This window comes from Nicotiana tomentosiformis, chromosome 3, assembly GCF_000390325.3.
Source record: "Nicotiana tomentosiformis chromosome 3, ASM39032v3, whole genome shotgun sequence".
NCBI lineage: Eukaryota > Viridiplantae > Streptophyta > Magnoliopsida > Solanales > Solanaceae > Nicotiana > Nicotiana tomentosiformis.
Window position 1 is genome coordinate 29,556,643 of NC_090814.1, and position 19,280 is coordinate 29,575,922.

The window sequence follows — 19,280 nt, forward strand, 5'->3', positions numbered from 1 at the left end:
TATTTGCATCACGTGCATTTGACTTTGAGGACTCAACACATGGGTTGGGTCCGTCTAGGACAGGTGTACCCAAATCAAAAGACCATCCTGATGCATTGTAACGTGCTACTTGTACATTTATTTATTTCGGCTTACATGTTGACTGACTTCTAGAATAGGGAAAGAAAATCAAGAAAAACCAAGAGTGAGGCAAGAGAGAGAAATTTACCCGATTTCTGAAAATTCGGGTATTTGAAAATCCCAAAACTCTGTCGACATTTAAAAAAAATAATTCAAAATACGCCAAATATTTTCAAAAAAAAGGTCATGCTTTTCTGACCGAATTACGCGGGTCTGATTCTCACCGGATGTGAGATACGTAGGCAAACCTCATCGGTTTCGGCCCCAATTTTAAAAAATCCAAAAATATTTTTATTTAATTCCTTCTTTAGAAGTCTTTCCTTAGAAAATCTCAAATAAAAAAAATTAAAAACCAAAAATATTTTCTTTCTTTTTAGAAGTCTTTCATTCGAAAAAAAAAATCAAATCAAAATCCAAAAATATATTTTTTTTCTTCTTTAGAAGTCTTTCTTCGGAAAAAATAAAATAAAAATCGAAATTCAAAAAAAAAAAAAAAAGAACTTTCTTCTTTAGAAGTCTTTCTTTTCAAAAATTCTCAAAAAAAAAAAAAACAATATATTTAAAAAAACATAACAAAAAAAAAATCAAAATCCAAAAATATTTTCTTTACTCTTAAAGAAGTTTTCCTTTCAAAAATTCCCCTCCAAAAAAGAAAATTTCAAAAATATATTTCTTGTTAGAAGTTTTCGTGGTCTGTTTTGTGTATGAGTAAAAATAAATAAAGGAAAAAGTGTTAGTTTGTTTACTTTATTCCTGATCTTTCCCGAACTACGCAAGATCTGATTCATGCGGCGTCATGATACGTAGGCAATCCCCATCGGATTCGATCATAGCCATAAACAAATTGAGTGATAAAATAAACCCAAAAAAACAATTGAGTGAAAAAGTAAGAAAAGAGTGACAAATAAATAAGAGAGGAAAAAAAAAAGAGAAAGAAAAAGAAATCAAGATATGAAAAACAAATTCAAAAAGAAAAAATCAAAAAAAAAAAAAGTCTCCCGAGATGGAATCAGTTCACCCCTATTGGTGAATCATTCTCGAGCTTATTCTAAAAGTTAGTCAGGCTAGGTCTACTGCAGCCATTAGCCCCGAACAGGCCAAACCCCGAGTCCCCCTTGCACCGAGCTGATGCTAGATGTAAATACCACTCCGGAGCAGTGGGACATGATACTGAAGATTGTTGGACTCTCAAAAGAGGAGTGGAAGAAAAGGACCCTAATATGATGAACAATCATCTGCCTACTCACACCAATGTGTCATTAGTCGGAATGATTTGTGAAGATGAAGAATTTGATCCGGCACGGAAGGCCATTGCATCCATTGCCGAGACAGAAGAAAATCTAAAAAACGGTCGCCAAGCCTGAAAGTTCCCCATTAGACGGGAGTCTCGGTAGCCAGTCTTGTTATCCTTTCTGCGTCCGGATTATCTCAGGGTGTGATCCGGATGTTTTACTTTATTATCTTACTTTTCGATATAAACCCTTCTATCTTCAAAATTAAAAAAAAAAAAAAAAGCAAAAAAAAGAAGAAGAAAATAATCAAATGAAATTAATATTTCATTGTCTAGGAATGTCTATTTTTTTTTATCTTGTCAGTTTTCTTATTCTCTTTTTAGTTTTGATTCATGCAAATTTTAATAATATGACATGCTTGCGGACTTCATGACTAGATCCTAAAACTCTGTCAGACTTCGAAATAATGAATCAAGAAGCAGAATGCAATGAAAATGAGGTTAAGGAAATAAAACAAAAGAATCAGAACAATATGAGAATAAGCCTATGCCAAGCCCGATTGAAACCTTCAGAAGTTGAAATTCCCTCTCTCCGGGTCATTGTCGAAGCCGAGATTGAGGATAAAGAATGGGTCATAAACCGATTGGAATAATTGACATTGATTGATAAAAAATGATTGGCCACAAGCAGTTGTACCAAAAAAGAATAGCATATGTCTATAACAAGAAAGTGCGGCCCATGAAATTTGAAATAGAACAACTCATTGTGAGACGTATCCTCCCACTTCATGAAGAAGCTAAAGGAAAATTGGCTCCTAATTGGAAAGGTCCATACATTGTAACGAGAGTACTGCAAAAGAGAGTTTTGTACTTGGGAAGCAACAAAGGAAATGTCCCTGAAACAACTGTCAATGCGGATTTAGTCAAAAGGTACTATGTTTGACCCTCTATATGGCATTAATGTTCTCTGATTGGGATGACGAAGGATTTCATTCTAGCTATCCAAACATCATTAACCCTTTTGCTAACCATTTTGAGCCGGTTACCTTTCTTTGATTACCCTCTTTGGAACCCGAAGATGTTATTAAAAAAAGAAATAATAAAGAAAAAAGAGAAGAAAAAACAAAACAAAGATTGAAAAAAAAAAAGAAGAAGAAGAAAAAGAAAACAAAACAAAAATTCAAATAAGTTCATGTTCCTTGAACTACGTTTGACTTGATTCCAAAAGGATACGTAGGCAGCCTCTCTGTGGGGTTCAGTCACACCAAAATAAAAACCCAAATTCCCTCAAAAGTGAAACTGGGGCAGATGTTATAATGGTTTGGCGATGGTTTTATCTGAAAGGTTCCAAAGTTGTAATTCAATCCAAATCCTTTTTACCCAAATCCTTTTCAAGTCTTTCCGATCAATCGGCAAAGAGATTCAAAATGGGAGGATACTCGGATCTGATACAACAAAATGAGAGAAATAAAATGAGAGAGTCTTATTGGTAAAAACCTCACGGGCACCATAAGGCGATGGTAAGCAGAGAAATTCGAAAATGAGAGTCTTGTTAGTGAAAACTCACAAAGAGCACTATAAGGTGATGGTGAGAAGAGAAATGAGAGAGGCCAGTTGGTGAAAACCCGCAAAGGGCGCCACTGATCGAAAAGAGGATCCTCACAGTCACTGGCATCGACACAATCCTGGGCAAAGTTTCTCAGTCTCAAAGCAAGAGTTGTGATAAATTTCTGAGAGTTGGACGGTTTACACAGATCAGGCATCTAGTCCAACTGCTTCTGCCCCATCATTTTCTCTTCGCGTTCGCGAAGTACTCGTCGCATTCGCGAAGACCAGCTGACCAACTCCTTCGCGTTCGCGTTTCAAGCTTCGCGTCCGCGAAGGCCAAACGACCCCAGGCCCCTATCTTCCTTTTCTTTTTTGCGTTCGCGTTGCCTGGGCCGCGTTCGCGAAGGCTTGCCCTGTTCCTTCTTCGCGTTCGCATTCACAGCTTCGCGTTCGCGACGGACAAATCATCAGCCCCTCAAACTCCTCTTCGCGAACGTGGGACTTCCTTCGCGTTCGCAAAGAAGGAAACCAGACTTCATCAACAGCAGTCCAAACAACTCCAATTTGGTCCGAAACCACTCCGAAACACACCCGAGCCCCTCGGGACCCCGTCCAATCATGCTAACCAGTCCCATAACATATCACGGACTCGCTCGAGGTTTCAAATCACATCAAATTACACCGAAAATACAAATCGCACCACAAATCAAACTTATGAACTTCAAAAACTTTTAACTTCTAAAACGCGTGCCGAAACCTATCAAACAAATCCGGAATGACGTCAAATTTTGCAGGCAAGTCTCAAATAACATAAAGGAGCTTTTTCAACTCTCGGAATCGCATTCCGACCCCGATATCAAAAAGCCAACCCCGGTCAAACTTTCCAAAATTTTAAATTTCGCCATTTCAAGCTTAATTCCCTTACGGACATCCAAATAATTTTTCGGACACGCTCCTAAGTCCAAAATCATCATACGGAGCTAGCGGAAACGACGGAACTCCATTCCGGAGTCGTTTTCATACAGTTCCGATTACGGTCAAAATCCTAAAACTTAAGCTCCCTTTTAGGAATTAAGTGTCCCAAATCACTCCGAATCATCCGAAATTCAAGCTTGACCACACACGCGGGTCATAATACATATCGCGAGGCTGCTCGAAACCTTAAGTCACTGAACGAGACGTAAAAAATAACCTGCAAATATTGATTCACAAAAATACAAAGAAAAACATAATTTTTTTATGATTTTGAAAACCCACTTTCACTAAAATATCCTTTCACATCCAAAAATTTCGCCCAGAAATTACTATTAGTCGAAGAAGTAGAACGAAATCTGAAGAAAAAATTTAAAACTCGAATCACTAAATGCTGGGTGAAATATTATTCCTCATGGTTTTGGCTATGGAGGTTTTGAAACTAACTCTGTAGCGTTAAAGGACGAAGACAAATTAAATGAGGCATTAAATGACGGTGGGTATGGGAATCCGCTAGTTGCGTGGGCTGCTGGGTGAAATAGCTTGGGCCGGTTATGGGAATCCGCTAATGGGTGGGCCGCGTAAATAGTATGGGTCGCATGGGTAGGAAAAGTAAATAGTTTGGGCGTGAGTATTAAAGGGTAAATAGTTTGGGCTTAATAGATATAAAGTGAGATTTTATCATAAAACAATTGTACAAAGTAATACAAACTTTTACTGGAGAAGTTTCATCAATTCTCCTGAAAAAAATATTTTTCCAATTCCAAAGTTATAGTTAGTTGCCTTCACACTTTTTTTACAAAACCTTGTTATGACCATTAAATGAAATTGAAGGAAAATTGGATATTTTACAAATGATAAAAAGCTTATGTGTAATGTTTATATCAAACTAAATCAATTTAACGTTAAAAAGATAATTCCGTCACAATCTTAAATATTATTAAATTATATATTTCTAATCAGATGTTAATGGAAGAATATAATTAGTATATAATTATATGATAAATATCGAAGCAATAAACAAATGCTATGCTATTGTACAAACTAAATGGGATGTTTGTTTTGAGAAATTGAAAAACTAAGTTCTTTTTTGGGAAATACTAAAGTTTACAAACTCAACCTTTTGGTTTGGCTAAATACATAGGCATCTAGAGTTGCCACAATTTTCATTTGGACACATCAACAAGGTTTTATTCGGATTGAACACATATAATAGGTCCAAAGTGTACCATTGACACATTTCGCATTGGTTTACAACTTGTTTGGATGGTTGTTACCCAGTGTATCGTAGTGTATTATTACCCTAAAACAATGTTTGTTTTAATTGTTTAGTTAAAATTGACTGTATTGTATTGTTAAATTCATTATTCCGGAATAATAAAAAGTCTCATTTTTTGAAATAACCGATTTGGTGCGGTGAGATTGTTTCCTATTTTTCTTTCCAATTATGCCCTAACTTATTATTTTAAAATTATATTTTACCCTTTACCTTTTTTTAAACTCCAAATTTCCAATCTTTAACCTATTTTGTCTTCGTCCCTTTTTTCTTTGTGCCGCTTACTATTCCCACCTCAAACGTCAAAGGTAGTAAGAATAGGTTTTGCCTTCTTTTTGTTTCGTTTTTCTCCTACTTTGATTTTAACTCCAATTCTAATTACTTTAATCTCCAATTAGATGTATACTATTGGTTGTTTTCAAGCGTGCATAGTGTTACTTATTTATCTTTGTTCACTTGTTCTGCCAACTGCACGGTCTTCGTTTGTTTCTCTATCATCGTTCTTTATTATTTTTTCTTAATGATAGTTAATCTTTGATTTTAGTAGAAAGGGATTTTCTTAAATTATTTTTATCTGTAATTCTTGATAAATTTAATATTTAAAATAATTGAGGGTATTTTAGTAAACTTATCAGTTACAGTACAATACGATACAGTCAAACCAAACAACAAAATGTTATTTAACAGCAACAAACAATACAATATATCCAAACGTTGTATTCATAAAACGAAACAATAAGATACGATATAATATAATACATTATGAAACGATGAATAACAATGATCGAAATAGAGTGTTAGAAATATCTCAAGCGTGTGTCTGCAATGATCCTTATATGAAATAATTAGCCGATTAAAACATTGATTACACTGGAAACAAGTCATTTCACACTTTTTCTAGACAACTTTCCATATTTCTTCTTAGGTTTATCTTTCACACCAAATGATTTAGTTGACTAAATATTTCACGTAATGAGAGCTTGTACAGGAGCTTGGGATATTTCCAAGCCACGAAATATGTTTAATTGGTATACTTTGTGCCTACTATAGTTGTTTAATGGAAACAATGCCTAATTAAGGTATCTAAACCATGGCAATTTCAGAAGTTCAGCCTTTGAGTTTTGTTAAAAAGTGGTAGTTTGAGCTATTTATCCTAAACGCCTACCTAAGGTTTTGCTTTAGTGGGTTCTAATATAAAATAAAACACTGAGCTTCCTGGCTCGGCATGTAACATTTGCATAGGGGCCGTTGCTAATAAACCCTGCGTCTCTTCCCACATTCCATACTTCAGTAGTTCAGTGACTACTGTACTCTTCAGCTCTCAAATTCGAACCAAGAAAAGCGCGGTTTCGAAGAATTGCTCTCTGCAAGGGTTTCTACCCTAATCGGATTAACTCCAATGGCGACACCTACAAAAGCTAATGATGAAGTGACTGTTGATGCTTCGCTTTGGTGGGAGCCCTTCACTGAGTTGCTTACTGAACTCGAATCTGTTTCTCTCTCCTCCGACCTCCCTCCTCTTCTGGTAATTTCCACCTTAGCACTGCAAATAGTGGAGTAGGAGTCTTATTTGATTATTTTATGGTATTGAAATCTCTACTAAAAGAACGGTAGAAAGGTCAGTACAATGCGGAATGTGTGGTAGGGTCACTGACGCTATTAAGTGGAGAAGAGTAGAGGGATGGTCCCTTTAATTCTCTAGCTGGAAACAGGATTTCTCGGAAAATGTTCTTTTTGGGGGGTGGGGGTTATGTGCGTGAATAATAAGGAAGGAAGAGGAAGATAGTTAAGATGATGGTATTTGGTTGCAACTCCAGTCCTACAAGAGACCCTTTTCGGTCTTGAATTATGAGTTAACATACACTATTTGGCTAGGAGCGGTTCAGCCTTTCGGAGGTTTTTTACGTTAGAAAATATACATAACTCCTAATACATTTTATTTGTATGTGCATAATATTGGCATGAGACGAGTTTAAATGGAGTAACCTAGTCAGTGCCGTGGTAAGTGAGAATTTACATAGCGAATCACAACTTGTTTGGGACTGATGCATAGTTGTTGTTGTAATTTTCTCAATTCTTTTGGGTGAGGGTGAGCGCTAGATTATTGGGAAAGAGGAAGATATAAAGAAGGGGAACCTTTGGTGGATCGGTTACACTGATGGGAAGAAATCACCTAGCTTTTTACTTGATCAAAAGAAAGAAAGAAAGAAAAATAGAAAAAGGAATCACCTAGTTTTTTCTGCCTAAGCTGAGATTCTGATTCTGATTTCCACATGGTACTCTATTTCGGTCTGGAATTATGATATACACTATATGTCATACAGCTGTTGTCTTTTTTTTTTTTTCCCTTTCTCGATTTACTATTTGGGTGAGTGTGAGCCCATGAATAGAGGAAAAAAGAAGATAGAAAAAGGGAGGACTGTTGGTGTAATTGGAATGCTATACCTAGGTGATGCTGGGTTGGAGCTAATTTTCAGTCTTGAATTATGTTAATCTACAATATCTGGTATATAATTATTCCTATGCGTTTGTAGGATTAGGTTATTCTTACAACTACTAGTATGTTTATGATTTACTCATTCAAACGCAGAAATTAATTTTATTTTCCAGGAGAAGAAGATAAAGGACATCCACGCTTGGTTTTTGCACACAATTTCACTATTTAAGCCACCAAATCAGAAATCAAGAGACGCTTTAGATGCGGGACGACTAAAGATTGGTCCACACCAGATTACGGTAGAAACTGATAAAAAAGCAGCAGCCTTGAAAATTAGTTCTGCTATGGTAAAGATCTACTTTTTCTGGACCATGTGCAAATCTTGGTACTGAACTCATAATGTTCCATGGATGGCCTGTAGTGGTTTGCAGTGCAGAAACGGGTTTCTGTTTGACATGGAAAACCATTACAGTTCTTCTATTTCTTGCCTTATTTAGTTTATTGTTGGAACAGAGTTAACTTCTCATATTTTTGCAGTGTTTAGATGAGGTGCAGTCATATATTCTTGTTCATAGAACGAGTAATCAAAAAAGTATGGTTGCTGATAGTGTGTTTCGCGAGCTTTCTCATTTGGTTAGTTACTGAGTTTCCATGCTCTTTCATTCTCTAATGCTATTCATTAGTATTTTGGAGAGAGCAGCTTTTATTAATATTGTGTCGAATAACTTCTAGTGCGTGGAGGTATAGTTGGAAACATGTCTATATCCACCCCACCCCACCCCTAGTCCTGCCTCCACCCAACCCCTGCAGTATTAAAGATTTCAGGTAAACTACGTGACACATGGTACTTCAAGGCTGGTCCTTGTTAATCCAGCTATGCTAATCAGCAAGTGTAGTTTACTTGCAATTTAAATTTGAAAGTGTAATAGCGTCACGTTCATTGTATGTTGAACTATTTGTTGCCGAAACTGTTTGTTCAGCTTGTCTTTTGTTTTTCTCTTCTTTTGCTTACTGTCATTATCCAGGTTATGCTTCAATATTATATGGAACGGCAATGTCTCTTGAAGTGCACGCGGCTGATAATTACGCAAGCTTGTGAGTCTTTCTTCTGTTTTATTGTTACTTATCGCGATGTTATTCTTGAACTGTTTTAATAGGAATGCCTAGGTTCTGTGCAGTCCTTGTAGAGTTTCATACGAGTTCTGTTTTTCAGCAATTTTATTTTATGCCCCATACAACATGGCCGGTTTAACCACCGCTCTATAAAACTTGCCTTTAAGTTCCGATGGCACCTTTTTGTCACACAAGACGCCAGATGCTAACCTTCATTTCATCCATTTCGCCCCAATACGGTGTGTGACATCCTTGTCGATCTCTCCGTTCCCCTGGATAATAGACCCAAGATACTTAAAACTCCCTTTCTTGGGGATGACTTGTGAATCAAGCCTCACGTCACTGTCCGCTTCCCCCGTCACGTCACTGAACTTGCACTCCAAGTATTTCTGTCTTAGTCTTGCTCAACTTGAAACCTTCAGACTCCAGGGTCTGTCTCCAAACCTCCAGCCTCTCGTTGACATCGCCTCGCGTCTCATCAATCAGGACTATATCATCAGCAAATAACATACACCATGGCACCTCTCCTTGAATATGGTGCGTCAGAGCATCCATCGCCGAGGCAAATAGGAAATGACTGACCGCAGATCCTTGGTGTAACCCCATAACCACTGGAAAATGTTCCGAGTTACCTCCCACTGTCCTAACCCGACTCTTAGCTCTATCTTACATGTCCTTAATCATCCTAATGTATGCTACCGGAACACTTTTAGCCTCCAAACACCTCCAAAGAACCTCTCTCGGGATCTTGTTGTACGCTTTTACTAGGTCAATAAACACCATGCGTAAATCCTTCTTTCTATCCCTGTACTGTTCCACCAACCTCTTGATAAGATGGATAGCTTCCGTAGTTGAACGGCCATGCATGAACCCAAATTGGTTCTCTGATATAGACACCGACCTCCTCACCCTCACTTCCACCACCCTCTCCCACACTTTCATAGTATGACTAAGCAACTTGATACCCCTATAGTTGTTACAATTCTGGATATCACCTTTGTTCTTGTACAACGGAATCATCGTATTCCATCTCCATTCGTCTGGCATCTTGTTCGTCCTAAAAATAACGTTAAACAATCAGGTCAGCCACTCTACGCCCTCTCTACCCACATACCTCCAGAATTTAACCGGAATTTCATATGGTCCAGTCGCTTTGCCCCTGCTCATCTTACTCATATCCCCCACGACCTCCTCGATCTTAATACGCCTATAATACCCAAAATCACGGCGATTCTCGGAGTGCTCCAAATCACCCAACACAATGTCTCTGTCCCCCTCCTCATTCAGAAGTTTATGAGAGTAAGTCTGCCATCTCTGCCTAATCTGAGCCTCATCCATTAAAACTCTGCCGTCCTCGTCCTTGATGTACCTCACTTGATCCAGATCACACGCCTTTCTCTCTCGCCTTGGCCAGTCGAAATTTCTTGTCCCCGCCTTTGTCCCCTAATTCTTCATACAAGTGACCAAACGCTGCATTCTTGGCCTCCGTGACCGCTAGTTTCGCCTCCTTCCTAGCCTTCTTGTATCCTTCTCTGTTCGCTCTTCTCTCCTCCTCATCTGAGCTCTCCACTAACTTCAAGTATGCCGCTTTCTTAGCCTCCACTTTTCCTTGAACCTCTTCATTCCACCACCAGTCCTCTCTGTGCCCCCCAGAGCAACCCTTCGAGACCCCTAACACCTCCTTCGCAGCCTCCCTAATATAGTTCGCCGTCATTGTCCACATGCAACTCGCGTCCCCACTACTCCTCCAGGCCCCCATATCCATCAACTTTCTCTCCAACTCCTGCACTTTATCCTTAGACAAGGCTCCCCACCTGATCCTCGGACGACTCCAGATAACCCGCTTTTTCTTCTTTATTATGATGCCGACGTCCATCACCAAGAGCCTATGCTGTGACGCGAGGGACTCACTCGGGATAACTTTGCAATCCTTGCATAGACCTTTATCAGCCCTCCGGAGTAGGAGGTAATCAATCTGAGTCTTAGCCACCGTACTTTGAAAAGTAACCAAATGCTCATCCCTCTTAGGAAAACTAGAGTTCGCTATCACCAACTCGAAAGCCTTAGCGAAATCCAACAAAGCAGCACCTCCTCCGTTCCTAGCCCCAAAGCCGAAACCACCATGAACCTCATCATAGCCCCCAACATTCGTCCCAATATGCCCATTAAAATTCCCTCCTATAAACAACTTCTGAGAAGGCGGAATACCACGCACAACCTCGTCTGGATCCTCCCAGAAGCGCCTCTTAACCTCCTCGTCTAAACCCACTTGGGGTGCGTACGCGCTAATAACATTCAGAGTGAGCTCTCCAACTACTAACTTAATAGCCATTAATTTATCATTCACCATCCTAACCTCAACCACCGATTCTCTGAGGTCCCTATCCACCAAAATACCTACTCCGTTCTTGCCCTTCGTAATCCTGGAAGGTATGGAGGTCGAGGATTAGTGTAGTAGAGTAGGTAGTCTATAGTGTTCATAACAATAGTATGGGCACGCAGTCTCGCTTTCTGTTGGTAGTAGGTTTCTGTTATTTTCTTTCATTGTTGACCACCTTACTATCTTGTTGTTTTATCCTGCTTTTATATGGCTTTTTGGTACTGTCCCTTCTTGCTTATATTTTCATTAATATGGTTCTTATACTTTCCGGAGCCGAGGGTCTATTGGAAACAACCTCTCTATCCTTACAAGGTAGGGGTAAGGTCTGCGTACACACTGCCCTCCCCAGACCCCACGGTAGGGGATAATAGTGGGTATGTTGTTGTTGTTGACCATGCAAAGAGTGACAAATATCACGAGTGTGTCCAAGCTTATTACAATAAGAACACTTGGGTCGAGATCTTCCAAAATGACCTCCTCCATGTCTATTCTTCATAGTCAGAGATGCCAGATTTTCCACTGTTGGGATGTAAGAACAAATGAGTCAGTTGTCTGTGATGAGATTACTGTGTGACTGGGCGCTGCAACAAGACGAAGTAATCGAGAGAATAATTCATCAATGGTAGGGACAGTTGGACTAGCCAAAATCTGACCGCTTACTTAATCAAGGTCATTAGGAAATCCAACGAGTAAAAGGACTAGAAACATCTTCTATCGCTTCTCAGTTGCTTTTCAACACTAACAGAAACTGGCATCAACTTCTCAAATTCCTCCATGGCTGCCTGTACTTGTTCCAAATAAGTAGATATATCCAATTCTTGTTCTTCAAATTTGTCATTCAAATTTGTCATCCGCGGTATCACATCATAGAATCAAGATATGTTATTAGTGTATAAAGTGCGAGCCTTTTCCCAAACTAAATGACATGTTTGGAATGGACGAAGCTAAGACATCAACTTGGGATCAATAGATCGCCACAGGATACTACATAACTGAGCATCGATCTTCTCCCAAAGTGCTTTGGCCTTTTCATCTCCCTCACTAATCTTTTTGGTTAAGTGATCTTGAACACTTTGATCCTTGCACCACAACTCAACCAAGGAAGCCCAAGCTTAGTAATTTGAACTTCCCATTAAGAGTTCTGGAGTAATCATATTGGAACCAAAATTATCCAACCCTAGAGACATGATAGGTTCGAAGAGAGTTCTAGCAAAATATGACCACAAACAAAAAAAGAATCAAAGGATAATCACTGTAGCTCGACGGAAAAGTCATTGTAGCTCGCCGGAAAATCGGAATCTGTAGGAAACAGTACTAGTGGACTCGGAATCACCCCACGAACAACTTGTCCTGAAGAATTTTTGTCAAAATCTGACCGGAATGTGCTTCACGCGCCGGCATGTGTGTTAGACACGCCGACGCGTGTGTTAGACACGCCAACGTGTGTGTTAGGCACGCCGGGGGAGTCTAGGTTCTTACCGGCGCGTGGGAGCGCGTGGAGGGGTCTTTGCCGGAGAAACCAATTGGGTTTGGTCGCCTGTGATAGGGGAACCTTGTGGTAGTGTTGGATATTGCATTACACTAAAGAAAAGGGAGATAACGCAAACAACCTTAAAAGGTCGCAGGCAGTTGAAAGCACGACGACTGTTTGGCGAGGTTTTCTTTTCCGCTCTGATACCATGTGAGAAATAATGAGAAATAATGACACGGGAAAATTGTATTATTGATTAATTAAGTGTTTTTACAATAGCAACTATTTATAAACAATGTTACATAGTACTACATAGCTATTTTCCGATATGGGACAACATATATTACTACTATCTAACAAGCTCGATTTGAAGAGGCAACCACATGAGAAGAAAGCTCCTTGTTGGAAACTGTCGAGAGGGTCTCTGATCTCTCTATGCGCTGGTGTGTGGCTGGATCCTGCTGGGAAAAATCTGAGGTCTTCCCGGCACGTTGGAGCGCATGGGAGGGAATCAATGGGGTTTTGTGGGCTTTGGTCGCGGGACAGTGGACTTTGTGGTGGTGCTGGTTCTTGCGTAACACCAACAGAAAATGAAGTTGTTGTGGACAGCCACTGGAACGATGCACATTGAAATTATTTTCTTCCCGGATGGTAAAATGCACAGAGAGTATTTTTCTCATTATTCCTGTGATACCATGTGAGAATTGACACAAGGTAGAACAGATTGAGAGCAAATAGCTTGATTATTTCCTCAAGCTGTTGGGGTTTAAATAGTGTAGTCTACATGTTCCAAGTAAGGAAAGAATCAATAGTACGTAATTACATTGAGTAAATGAAGCGATAATTGATCTTATGCCATATTTATAAGATTCTAGTTATATTCACAAGATTCACCCAATCCTTCTTGTATTCTGATTTTGGAATGATTACAGCAGATTCTCATCCCCATCCAAGACTTGATTCTAATGAAACAGCCATATCTGTTGAAGTTCAGGAAGACTCTATATATGTATACTTGCATTTTCCTTCCCCATCTTCCCTTATCCCCTTGATGCTTAAGAGCTTTGCATACCCAGTGCAAGTTTTCCTCATCTATTTTGATTCTGCTTGTAAACCTTCTGCTTCATTCTATCAGCACGAACCATCTGATATAATCATCACTGATATCAACTAACTCGATGGATTTTTCACCAGAGATAAAGAAGACTTTATCTTCCATGATTAAACGAAATAAAAGGAGTCAACGGAAAAGGATCTTGCCGGAACACGGTTCAGACTCAAGTCAGGTTACTAAATTAAGATAACATTTGTATGTTGATGACTGTATAGAAAGATGAAATATGGGGAATTATCAAGAAATCATCCAAAAAAGCAGCTTTTTACGAGATTAAGTTTGAGAGTTGATAGTTGCTTCTATCTCTTGCAATTACATTCTTTTAATTCGAGTACAAAAGAACTGACAAATCTCTCTTTGAGCTCATTTAGATTAATTTTCATTTGAGATTGTTGTCATAGTTTGGTATCTTCAAGTTTTAACACCAATATGGAGCTGAAAGTCCTCATCGATGATCTGTTTGATTATTTCTCAAGACTTGGTCTTTTGTAATTCTTTTATATGTTTTCTTAATTTCTGATGCACATATAGGAATTTATGATAAAATTACATCTATTTTCTTTTATTTCATTTTTTCTATAAGTTGGTCTCCACCATACTTGTTTATGCATTATATAAATGCTTGTAGTTATTATCTTATTTGACTCTTAATGCAGTATATATTCCGACAATTTCTGAAGATGCATCTATTGTGAATGAGGCACAGAAATTGATTTCTGAGGGACTAGACACGAAGTTGCTTTCTGTTCTGCAGGAGAATCTGGTGGCCAACTTTTCTGAGTACATGGTAAACTATGTAGTGTATTCAGTGTTCAGAATTTAGGTTGTCTTACTTACCTCAATCAGGACATGGTGATCAAAGTGCCGGGGATTGTGCGTGCGTGGACTTTGATGATTTGACAATTTGTTTAGTGCATGAACTGGCTAATTAAGAACTTAACGATAGATAGGTATTGATGTATGAGCTACTAAGAGTGGTTTCTTGGCCCTTTCACAAAGAAAGGGAAAAAAGAGTGCTTTATCCGAGAAGAAAAACGAGAGTGAAACTTCACCTCCAATGGTGACTTATTCTACACAATTACCCAATTTTCATGATCATTTTTCTTCTTCTAATAAGATAATCATTTAAAGACACTGTATTTGAAAGGAATACATTTTCTACATATCAAAGAGAAATAGAAAAATAGAAAGGTGTGTACTTTTGGATCAGGATGCATGAACATGGAGACAAAGGACTTCTGGGGCAACAATTAGAAGATTAGGATTAAAGAAACAAGGAAGCAAATGTGAATCTAGACATCTATCACTTTCTAATATTTTCACACAAAATAAAGTTGGAGACTACGAACTAGTTGGTCCCAGGACATCAAGGGAAACATGCGTATCAAGTCAAATTGGAAGCCATGTCAAAACACTTCCATACCTTGACTTCTGCATAAACTACTCATTTCTTTAATAGGAAATTTAATGGTTGCACTACATTAATTTGTTTTTTTTCAGTCTTTGCTACATGAATGGCTGAATTAGCTTGGCAACAAGGCTTGCAGTATTTCAGATAGACCCTATCATTGCCTAAACGCAATATATGTGTTCTAAATTTTACTTTTTTCTTCTTCTTTTTCATCTTTAGTGCAATCCGTTCTTCTTGATCATTTCATAGATTTGAGTACCTCCCTTGTCATGCAAAATAGGATGTTGACCTTTATACTTTGTGGGCTGAGGAAATAGTAACCGAAGACAATCTGATATTGGATGTTCTTTTCCTCATTTTTTATGAGTTCAGCCCCTGCACTGGTGAGCTGTGGAAAAAATTGTGCTCACTTTATGAGGTACTTCATTAATGCTACAGTTGCAGTTATCTTCTCTTAGATTTGCATTATTACTGATTCTAGCTCAATCTATTTCAGGGATTCATTTCAAATTCTTATAATTTCGGGAAGCTGGCCGTATCAGCCGAAGCCGTTTCCTCCATTTATCATGCCAAAGTGCAGCTGCTGCTTATCCTCATAGAAACTTTGGATTTGGAAAATCTTTTGCAGATGGTTCATGATGAAACTCCGTTCGGGTTATCACCAGTTCTTTATCTTCCGTGCTTACTATTAGTTGGTTTACCTTTTTTTTAATCAAGTAAGGGATAAAGACATTAATAATGGGAAAAAGCTCCGATATTCAAGGACTCCAAAAATAGAGAACTTACAAAGATAAATGGTTCTCTTTGAAAGACACCCCTCCTTGAATACAAATAGGAACCTCATGGGTCCCACAAAAAAAAGAAAGAAAGAAAGAAATAAATAAATAGAAGACTAATGTGCAAAATCAAACTCACTTACTCCAAAAGCTCTCCTATCTCCCACTACATACTATCCATATTAAAACCAAAGGAGCATATCCGACACTCTCCATCTTCTCTTCTGCCTTTTAAATGCTCAGTTGACTAGAGTGTCCTTCATCGTATCCGGCACAGTTAATACTAACTCAAACCATCTCAGAATCTTCCGCCATTGTCGTGATGCTATCTGGCAATGCAGTAAAAGGTGGTCTACCCCTCTTCCTCAAGTTGAGCTGTCAGAATCACTCCTTCAACCGCCAGCCATACGAAAGCACATCTTTCTTGGTGCCCTTGGGATGCACACTGAAAAGTGTGGAAAGACTAGTTTATCTCTATCAAGCAACTTTCTATGATAAAGCTTTTCTTGAGAAATGACCACTATTCCATAACCTCCATCTCCAAAATCCTTATTTGCTAATGATATGGTTTGTTCATAGAGCATTTCAAGCAGATGTTGAAACTTCTCCAACTCCTAATCTTGAAGATTCGTCCTAAACTGAATATCCCAAATAATATTCCCCACTTGTGTTCTTCAAATCTGTTGGGTTGTCATATCTTTTTTGCATGAAAATATGTAGATGTTTGGCTAAATGAGTCTCAAAGTGTTGTCACCAGATCACCCGTGTCCCCCAAAACTACGCCTACTCCAATCCTGAAAATTATATTATCACTGAGATCCTCTCATCCCTTCGTGATGTTTCCCCAAAGCCCACACCAAAAAGAATACTGATGTTTCTAGTTCTCCACCCCTTCCAAAATTCCATATTTTCTGCTATTACTTGTGAAGAAAAAAAGTTTCTCGTTGACTTGATTAACAATGCCCAGGAGGTGCTCATTATACAAGTGTCATAGACTATGCTAAATAAATAAAAAAATTAATCCTATACTAAATAAGGTAAGTAAGTATTTAATAATTAAATATGGAATATCATAAGTTATCATTTGATTAAATAATAATTTATTGAAGAAGGGCAATAGTATACCAAAAAGTAAGCCTTACAGAAAAGATATGGTTCTCTACGAATAACACTCAATCATCTATACATATATGAACCTCGTGGGTGCACCAAGAACAAATAAGGGATAAGAGGCTATTTGTCAGGTGTACAATATCACTGTTTACTCCTTCAAAAGCTCTCCTATTTCTCTCTCCATAAGTTCCACGTAAATGCTAGTGGAGCAACATCCACGGCCTGCATCTTCTCCTCCGTCTTAATTCTATATGATCTTCCTTATTCAAGACGTTTATGAATCTAGACACATATTCACTTGATATTCTAAAATGCCCCTCAATTCAACGCGAGGAAACCAACTTAAGTTTGCTTATTTTGAAAAATAGAAAATTGATGCAAAAATCTAGCCAGTATAGCACGCAACTACAATAAGAAAAGCCGTGCTGAAATTTTTTCCTCCAAAAAATCGGTGGGAACGAAAGAGCGGGCAGAATGGTGAATTCTAGAGCCATGAGAGAGTTTTCTATAATTATTGAAGATTTGTCACTTGTTGATCTCCCACTTTATGGAGAGCAGTATACCTGGTTCAGATATGCTGGTGAAAGTGTGGCTTCAAGGATTGATAGATTACTTGTTTCTAATGAATGAGATGAGTTTTTTAAGAGATGTAAAGCAGACAGCGCTGCCGAGGGTAGGGTCTGATCATTGCCTTTATTGTTTGAATGTGGCGATTGAGAAAGGGAAAAGGTTACTTCAAATTTGAAAATATGTGGTTTGAGCATGCTGATTTCTTAGAATCAGTAGAAAGTTGGTGGAAATCAGATGAGATAAGTGGTAGACCAAAACTGGTTTAAGCTAAAAAGCTGAATGTGCTCAAGGATGATATTAAGAGATGGAACAGGGAGGTGTTTGGCAGACTGGAAGAGAGAATGGATAAGATTTTGAGGAGAATCAGTGAAAAGATCACATTTATTCCTCACAAGTTGTAGATGCTGATTTAATTTCTGAAAAAATCTTTCTTGTCAAAGAACTCAAATATATTGCAAAAGAAGAGGAGAGTTCGTGGAGGCAAAAATCAAGAAGCTTATGGATTAAGCAAGGAGATAAAAAATGTAATTTTTTTTCACAGATTGGCAAATGCACATAAAAGATGTGATATTATTGATAGACTGGAAATAAATGACATAATCTCAGAAGATAAAGAAGTGATCAAGGAACACATCCTTGAATTCTATCAGAGTTTGTGCACTGAAAATGAAAAGTGGAGGCCACAATAGAGCAATGTAGGTTTGGTAGAATTAAGCGATGATAAAAAGGAATGGCTTCAAAGACCATTTTCTATTGAGGAAGTAAGGGGGTCTTGAAGTTATTTGAAGTGGATAGGGCACCATGCCGGATGGCTTTAACATGACATTTTTTCAGAAGTGTTGGTATATTTTAGAAGATGAACATTATGAAGGCATTGAACTTCTTTTATTTGGAAGGATCTTTTGAGAAGAGTTTCAACGCCACATTCATAACTCTTATTCCAAAGAAAAAGGGAGCGGTAAATATGAAAGATTGCAGGCCGATAAGTCTTCTAGGGAGTATCTATAAAATAATTGCAAAGGTGCTCACAGAAAGACTAAAGGTAGTGTTGAATAAATTGGTTTCAGGGAATGAGAATGCCTTTATTAAAAGCATACAAATTGTTGCTATGGTTGCCCGTGAATGTGTTGACTATTATTTGAAGAAGGGGAAGGGAGGGGTTGTTTGTAAGCTTGATTCAGAAAAGGCTTATGACCATGTAAATTAGTCCTTTCTAATAGACATCATGGAGCAAATGAACTTTGGAGAAAGTGGATCAAATGGATCAAGACATGCATTTCTACCGTCAGATTTTCAGTTCTGATTAATGGGGTCCAGAAGTTTGTTTAAAATCTCAAAAGGGCTTGAGGCAAGGAAATCCATTGTCTCCTTATTTATTTGTCCTTGTTATGAGGTGCTGAGCATAATGTTGCGGATAGAGCATGGATTAAAGGGTTTTGTGTTGAGGGCAATGGCGAAGAAAAGGTGGATACTTTTCATATTTTATACGCGGATGATACACTATTGCTATGTGGCACAGAAAGAGAACAACTCATTTTTCTGAGGGTGATCTTACTAGCTTTTGAAGATGTGTATGGGTTAAAAATTAATCTAGCTAAAAGTAGCATTTTCTCAGTAAATACTGATATTCAGATAGAGAAACTGGCTGGGATATTGGGCTGTAAAGTTGAAAGCTTTCCTGCCACCTATTTGGGGCGCCCTTTTGGGGCAAGAGGAAAAGATACAAATATTTGGCAGGCGTTATTGAC

General features: G+C 38.3%; 1 protein-coding gene across 5 annotated transcripts in view; it reads left to right on the plus strand.

The window, feature by feature from the left end:
* Window positions 1–6,182: 6,182 nt before the first annotated feature.
* LOC104120548 (uncharacterized) overlaps window positions 6,183–19,280 on the plus strand; it is a 46,863-nt gene continuing 33,765 nt past the window's right edge. For 3 of the 5 annotated variants that reach the window (XM_070196827.1, XM_033652650.2, XM_009632340.4), the window contains exons 1-7: window positions 6,183–6,672; window positions 7,758–7,931; window positions 8,122–8,217; window positions 8,610–8,679; window positions 14,319–14,449; window positions 15,354–15,491; window positions 15,570–15,727. In XM_070196827.1, coding sequence (XP_070052928.1) covers window positions 6,547–6,672; window positions 7,758–7,931; window positions 8,122–8,217; window positions 8,610–8,679; window positions 14,319–14,449; window positions 15,354–15,491; window positions 15,570–15,727 — 893 coding nt within the window. In that variant the 5' untranslated portion in view covers window positions 6,183–6,546. Of the gene's footprint in view, window positions 6,673–7,737; window positions 7,932–8,121; window positions 8,218–8,609; window positions 8,680–14,318; window positions 14,450–15,353; window positions 15,492–15,569; window positions 15,728–19,280 lie in introns of those variants that run through there. The other 2 variants (XM_033652651.2, XM_033652653.2) reach the window with 2 other exon arrangements.